Source organism: Musa acuminata, chromosome BXJ1-6 (assembly GCF_036884655.1).
Source record: "Musa acuminata AAA Group cultivar baxijiao chromosome BXJ1-6, Cavendish_Baxijiao_AAA, whole genome shotgun sequence".
Lineage (NCBI taxonomy): Eukaryota > Viridiplantae > Streptophyta > Magnoliopsida > Zingiberales > Musaceae > Musa > Musa acuminata.
Window position 1 is genome coordinate 35,644,285 of NC_088332.1, and position 7,768 is coordinate 35,652,052.

Sequence of the window (7,768 nt, forward strand, 5' to 3'; positions counted from 1 at the left end):
TAACTAGATTGATCGTTTGCGGATGGATAACACAAGTGTGTTATGAATTTTACAAGTCCATGACAATAAAATGACTAAATATAAGTGAGAAAAGTATCATCCGTTTTTTTAAGGAGATATAATTAGGTATCATTAATTAAGGACATATGAAAAAACCAAAATGAGGATAATTTTGAGAAAAACTGAAAAAGGGAATTTTTCTAGCAAATCGCGCTGCCAATGCGAAACAGACCACTAAACCCAGTCACAACGAAACCGGTCTCGGCGGTCACGACAGAGCGGAATCCAAGCCCGAGTCGAACCAAGTCACTTCGCGTCTATATAATACGTCACTGGCCCTCCGTCCCAACCCGACGCACCGATTCTTGGGGTTTCCGCGGCGGCGAGCCAACAGGCGAGAGAGAGGGAGAGAGAGGGGGAAGAGATGATCATCCCGGTGCGCTGCTTCACCTGCGGCAAGGTCTCCATCCTCTCTTCGACGTTATGTTATTTTCTCTTTTCTTGGGGTTTTGGGTTTACACCTTTCTCTTGTTCTTTCCATCATGCTACGGTCTCTTTGGCTAAGTTTGATCCTGTTTCGTTCTACGATTAGGTGATTGGTAACAAATGGGATACGTACCTCGATCTTCTTCAAGCGGATTATACTGAAGGGTAATCTCTCTCATCAGTTCATTGATCGTTCTCTTGATGTTAACGACGGCAGAATCTTAAAGTTGCCCGATTTATGCACCGATTACAAATGTTTGTTTATGGATGTCATTGGTGTGATTGTAAATGATTTCACCAAATTCATGTTCTAAATAATCTAGCTACAAGAGCGGGGGAAAAAGTTACTGAACTTTCATTTGCTAGTATCTGTTATGCTCAGGTCGACAGGATTCACCACTGTACATGAGTGCCTCACCAGAAACCTTTGAGCAGTTGGATAGTCAGGACCTTAAAAAATTATTTATGACACGTCATTCTAAAATGTTTTATTTTTATATTTTTTTGCTAGAAAGAAGCATTGAAAAGTGAAACTTTGTTTAAGATGAAATTACCACACACAATTCCAAGACATATTCATGAAAATTAGGCAAGGAACTACTGTTAGTAATCATGAGTAATATGGACTAAAATAGTCTTTTATGAACTAATTAATGGTGACGAAAATGATGAAATAGAGTAATACAATCCGTAATCAGCAAAAGAAGTATTAGCTGATGAAATATGCTGTTTTTTAGAAGGATAATTTTGCTTGAATGTGTACATAAATTTTCTTTCAAATACAATAACAACAATAAAGCTATAAAGTTTCAACTATTTGGGCTTGGCTACATGATTTTTTTTTAGTAAGGTCCTTCTAGGTTTCTCTTCCTCCCCTTGTACCACTAATAGTAATCATTGCATCTCTTATTTACAGCATTTGTATGTCTGTTCACCATATGTTCGTCTTATCTTATAAATAATTTTCTCTCATTTTATCATCATTCAAAACTGTATCTAATTTATCATGAATGGAAACATTCCTTTTCCTATCATTCCTTGTAACTCCACATATCTAGTTCAATATCTTATCTCAATAAAACAATGAACTTGTATATGTTCTTTTTTAAATGCCTAACACTCACGTCCATAAAACATTATTCATCTAATAATTGTCTTATACAAAATTTTCAATGATCACACAAATCTCATGATGCTTCTCATCGCTCATCATTTTATCCATCTGTTTATGAAGAATATCTTCGTCAATCTCTCCATCTTATTGTATAATTGAACCAAGATATCTAAAATTTTTACTTAATAAAACTTTATGCCATTTCAACTTAACTATATTCTCAAGTCTATTGTCAGTTTTTCTAATTATATCTCATATATTCAATCTTAATCCTACTTAATCTAAAATCTTAACATTGAATTCCAAACATTAGGAGATTTAGAAATTGATTTTGGTTTTGTGATATTCTATTATACTTCCTTAGTAAATCATATTTTAGAGTAGCTTTAATATTGACATAGTCCCCATACAAAAAGTAAGATTAACTCAATATGCTGGTCATAAAGCGTAGTAGTTCATATAATTTCATGCGGCTGGTGTCAAATTTAATAATAACAGAGGCCAATTGTAAAAGAAGTTTACATTTTGCAAAAAAAAAATAATAGACATAGTGTGAGAGATGTCCAAAAGTTTACCCATACGAGACTATAGCATGGAAAGTTTTATTTTAAGAGGAACACTTGCGATTTATAGTAACTCTACTAGTTATTTAGGGGTGTTTATGTAAAATTAAAGAACCTTGATGGAGGCAGCCTCTGGGTTCTGGTTATGATATGCTTTCATTTCTTTCGGAGATTGTTGACGTGATTTAACATTTCAACGAGTTTCTTGTGGTGGTTAGTGCTTCAAGCATTAGACAAGATTATTGTATGCCTGATGTGCCGTCTGTTATGGTTTCATTTCTCTCTGTACTCTATATCTTTGTGATCCAAGTGGAGACTGGATGTGATAGTTTGTTCCTGTGTGATGTATTTTGTTGACACATGATCCACCATATTCTGCACTACCCTGTATATGATCTCCTTATGTTCAAAAACACCTTTTATTAAATACTGTAAATTAGAATTTGCAAGCTGGTTAGGACAAACCGGCGGGCTAAAAGGTTTTGCCTTTGTAAAGTAGTGATAATGAAGTATATAGTTACTTTGGTAATCCAGGATCCCTTGGTCATTAAGGCATGTTACTTTTACTTTGATTAAGCAAATGGTTGGTCCAGACTTCTCAGGTTTTATGTACCATATTGCCCAAAATGGAAGGCATTGAATGAGATTTCATTGATGCAGTACAATTAGGAGTGGTGTTATTGTTTAGCGGACTTTACAATTAGAGCGACTCGTAAATTCTTTGAGCGTGGGGCAATTATTAAGAACATTCACTGCATCGTGGCCTATGATGCTGTATCTTTGATTGAAATGTGTTTTATGCTTGCTTTGCAAGTTCAAGTGTGGAATGCTGTTTATAGGTTGATGTTTTATGGTGTTTTGTTGATCAGCTGATCATAAATCTCTGGTGATTGATACTCTATAAGCAAAATAACACAAATAAAAGGTACTTTTCTATGTTTTATTGGTCATCCATATCACATTATGTAAAGAAATAGTCATTCTTGTTCTGTTTTACCTTTTAGTTTTTGTATGAAGATATTCTTGTCACTCTTTTAAGTTTCTTCTATGTCTTGTAACAATCAGTGTATATAACTAAGCTATCATGCAATCTGTGATGTCAGTGATAACTTGTTTGTTCTTTTTTGAAGCTATCGTCTAATACATGGTTTAATGTTCTCACAGAGATGCTTTGGATGCTTTGGGCTTGGTTCGCTATTGCTGTAGGAGGATGCTGATGACCCATGTTGATCTCATCGAGAAGTTACTCAATTACAACAGTAAATTCTTTCCAGTTCCCTTTTTTTTTTTTTTTGCATGCTCACTTGTTTATTATTGTCAAGGTTTTCTGATATCTGTTTTTGGTGCTCTGACCTCAAATATCTTCTTATAGCTCTTGAGAAGACCGAGTCCAATTAAGTTGGAGGCGATGGAGTCTTCCCAAGATCAGTTCATACTGAAGTGGCGTTTCGTCCCGGTAGCAGAAACACATTTTATACCATACATCAGTTTGTTGGTCGGTACAAAAAAAACCCATGTGAGGTGTCATGAAACACTACCTACTGTTGGAGATCTATACACTTTGCGTGAGTTATGAGTGGGGTTTGTGCAGCAAACAGCTTTGTCAGTCGATAACTCATTGGAGTAGTAATTTTCTCTACAAGCACTGTCAGTTAAATATCAGTATCTATAGCAAAATTACCGTTAAAAATCAGTTATCTATTGCAAAATTACTGATTGCTTTGATATGTCTTCCAAGCCATTGAAATTCAGGGAATTACTTTTCAAATCTTCAATAAATAGTTGAACTACATATAATCAATCAATAAAGAATTTGCTCATGGTTTAACAAGAGTGTATTATGGCCCCTATTTTAGATAGACTAAGTTAATATTACATGGAGATATATATGATTATCTTTTTAAGTTATATAATTGTAAAACCTTGATTTAGCCCAATCGAAAGTGAGCTAAAAATCAAAAGAGTTTGATTGATGTATGACTTATATAATGACCAAGGAGACACATGAAAAACATATGGTTATATCATAAACTACACGCTCGCTATCTTAGCAACAAATATAGCTTCCTCAGACTCTCTCGCCTCTTGTCTTCCTTCCTTAAGAGTGATATGTGCTGAAGCTTTCAGAGCTTTTTAGTAGAGCATCAAAGAAGAGTCACTCGCCCAAATGAGAAGGAAAGAGACATCCTGTTTCCATTCTACGTTACGGTATGCTCGATCGCTTTGGTCATGCTTGCAACATCGGTGGACTTGACAAAACGACTTGATCGACTTCGTTCCCCTCGACTAAACCGGACGTCCTTCATCTAGTAAAAAAGATTTCCCATCAGTACCCAAATATGACCATTAATGGGATCCAACACAAGGATGAGGTTTCAAATCGGATGAGTTTATAGTTTACTTACTGGATGAGGTTCCATCACAAGGATGATGAGTTCATGGTTTTAAATCCATCGGAAACATTGATCTTAGTCGGCCGTCCGTCCGTCCGTCCGTTTCAAAAGACAAATAATGAACGTCACAAAGTTAAGTTGAGGTTCGACGGTGGATGTAGAAAATTCATCATTTCCTCGTTAGTAATCCGAATGGCACATGATTCCACGTGGAATGTTCGGCCGAACACCGGGACAGCAAAGGGCCCGACGTGGGTCCAGCGTCGGCCCTTGTGACCTCTCCAATCGCAACACTTATCGATGCTCCTGTAGCGTGCGTAAATGGATTCTTATTGGGTTTGCTGTGGATTGCATGAAGGATTCCGTGGCAGTGCGTTGGCGCTGTTCGCAAGGGAGAGAAAACATCCGCTTGTGCAGGACCATGCAGTAGAAAGACTTCGGCTGCTTTGCCATCGGTTGACCACCTTGAATCACTGAAGCAGCAGCCAAACAAAAACCCTAGAGCATCTATTTTTCGAATTTTACCTCAGAAATTTTTAATTCTAAAAGTTAATAAGTTACCGAAGAGTGTAAAATCTTCTAACGCAACCTGCTCGCCGCCGCGTGGTCTGACGTCGGTCCCACCCAGTAGATTAGATAACAAGTCCGAGCTTAAGCAAAAGTCAAAACTAATTCATTTACATCAATTGTAGACGCCGTTTTAGAGATTTAGTTTTACAAATATATACAGATTCTTTTTCATAAATGCATCTTAAGACGAGAGATAGATAGTGAAAAAAAAAAAACATTTTCAGTGCTTTAAAATTTAGCAATGTAGAAAATAAATAAGATTCTTCGAGACGATGTATTTATTATGTTCTCTTCAATAATATATGTGTTGATAATATGGATAAGAAGTAACCGACCGTCGAGGATCTTTTTTACTCACCGTCTTAGTTGTTCTTTTTTATATTTGAATTTCTCTTTCTTCTTTGTTATTTAATCCATACTAAATTGTCAGTTTCTGTAGTATTATTATTATATACATTACTTTCAAGAACAAGATAAAAGACTAACCACCTGTACCACTGCTATAGGTCACCCACATCTCATCATGTCAACTTCAAACAAAAATAAGGGACTCCTTCTGAATCCCGACTCAAATAAATTATAATCAAATATATAGAAATTTAAGATTTATGTCAAAAATAAAATTACGGATATTACCATCGTCTACCTAGTGTCGTGATTTCTATTGCTACTTCCTCCCACGTGCCCACTGAATTATCGGAACACCACGATGTGCGTCCAGTTGATGTCAACACTCAACCACGGTGCCATCCTCCGCCACCCGCACGTAACTACATATTGATTCATCACCGAGTTGTAGCCAGCACGATCCCATCCCACCACATCCTTCATAATTTTCGCCACCACATGTCGACGCATTGTAGGATCACTGTAGTGGTCCACTTACAGGCTCGGTTGAGAATGGATGATAAAAATAAAATACTATGATATAATTAAAAAAAATACTTTCAATCATAAAAATTAAAATAATATTAAATAAGAGATAAAATAAATAACATTTAGACATCTCCAAGTGTACACTACCTTATTTCATAAACTATAATCCAATTATAAGACCGAGTGATAACTATCTCACCCTATCATGTATAGAAACTATCATAAAATTTATAGATCATGAGCTACTTAGGTAAAATATGACTATAACTACCTAGAATATAACAACTACCTAGATAAATTACCTATGAATTAATTCTCAATACTTCCCCTTAATTCATAGTTACATATACCAATTTGAGACATAAAATAAATATACTTGGGAGTGACTTGGTAAAAATATCTATAACTTATTCATCTATGCTATAATACTTTATTGTTATGACTCCATTTACTATAATATTACAGCATATCTCTATCTACTTCATTCTTTCATAAAATATTGGATTATTCGTCGTTGTAATTGTGGCTTTGTTGTCACAAAATATTTTAGTTGTCTCTATTTATTCTTGATAAAGATCTCCAGAAAATATTTTAAGCTATATTGCTTGACAAATTACATATCCTATAGCTACATATTCCCCAAGTTGATAAGTTGCTGGACAAGTCTTTTAAGCTATCTGGCTACATAGTTAGATAAACTACCTATGAATTAATTCTCAATACTTCCCCTTAATTCATAGTTACGTATACTAATTTGAGACATGAAATAAGCATATATCTGAACTAGGAGTTACTTGGTGAAAATATCTGTAATTTATTCATTTGTATTATAATATTTTATTGTTTAGCTCCATTTACTATAATATTATAGCGTATCTTTATACGCTTCATTCTTTCATAAAACGTTGGATTCTTTATCATTGAAATTATAACTTTATTATCATAAAATATTTCATTTGTCTCTATTTATTCTTGATGAAGATCTCCAAAAAGTCTTTTAAGCTATATTGCTTGACAAATTATAGATGTTGTAGATACATATTCTGCTTCCGATGTCGATAATATAGTTGTTGCTTGCTTCTTTGAACTCTAAGATATATCTCTTGATCCGAAACTAAAATATTACCTAAAGTACTCTTTGCATCATCTAAAGCTCTTGCTCAATCACTATCAATGAAACTAAATAATTTATATTTAAAATTATGATAATACCAAATGCCATATAGTTCCAAGAGTATAATATAGAATTCTTTTAATAGCTCTAAGATGATGTTTATTTGGATTATGCATAAACTTGATACTACACCATCAGAAAATGTAATATTTGGTCGAGTATGGGTTAGATAGATTAAAACTCTAACTAAACTTTTATAGTATCTTGTGTTAAGTCTCAGATTTTGATGATGAAACCAATTGATAGTGTTTATCTGATCTGCATTTTGAGTGATGTAGGAAGCTTCGATTAGGAAGAAACAATTAAAAGTAGGAAGAATCATGTTGGGCCGGAGTAGAAAATGTCAAAAGATTAGATGTCGAGTCGGAGGATCGGTCAATGTATCAACATAAGGCTTCGGGCTATGGGTTCGGATATCGGGCCAAGACGAGCGAAAATTACGCCAAGAAAATTGGAGTTGCGGAGGTCAACATACCGATTGGGCAATAGGCCGCAAGAGAGGCCGATGCATCGAAGAATCGAATGAAGCATCGATGAACCAATGACATGCCAGACATCATTTGATTCAAGCTTTGTAATAATTATATAGATC

At 34.9% G+C, this 7,768-nt stretch overlaps 1 protein-coding gene across 2 annotated transcripts; it reads left to right on the top strand.

The window, feature by feature from the left end:
- The first annotated feature begins 346 nt into the window (after window positions 1–346).
- Window positions 347–3,856, top strand: LOC103988947 (DNA-directed RNA polymerase subunit 10-like protein). Of its 2 annotated transcripts, none has more exons than XM_009407638.3 (4): window positions 347–460; window positions 593–651; window positions 3,328–3,422; window positions 3,536–3,856. In XM_009407638.3, exons 1-4 carry the CDS (start codon window positions 425–427, stop codon window positions 3,559–3,561), a joined length of 216 nt encoding a protein of 71 aa, XP_009405913.1. In that variant the 5' UTR covers window positions 347–424; the 3' UTR covers window positions 3,562–3,856. The 2 variants fall into 2 exon arrangements, with proteins under 2 accessions (XP_009405913.1, XP_065046252.1); XM_065190180.1 differs by having other exon boundaries at window positions 371–480; window positions 592–651.
- The last annotated feature ends 3,912 nt before the right edge of the window (window positions 3,857–7,768 follow it).

What these genes read in the sequence shown, in the direction of transcription:
- LOC103988947 (XM_065190180.1), top strand. Translation starts at nt 425, where the DNA reads ATGATCATCCCGGTGCGCTGCTTCACCTGCGGCAAGGTCTCCATCCTC. An exon ending in GTCTCCATCCTCTCTTCGAC is followed by an intron (nt 481 to 591) that starts GTTATGTTATTT and finishes GTTCTACGATTA; the next exon opens with GGTGATTGGTAACAAATGGG. An exon ending in GAAGTTACTCAATTACAACA is followed by an intron (nt 3,423 to 3,535) that starts GTAAATTCTTTC and finishes ATCTTCTTATAG; the next exon opens with CTCTTGAGAAGACCGAGTCC.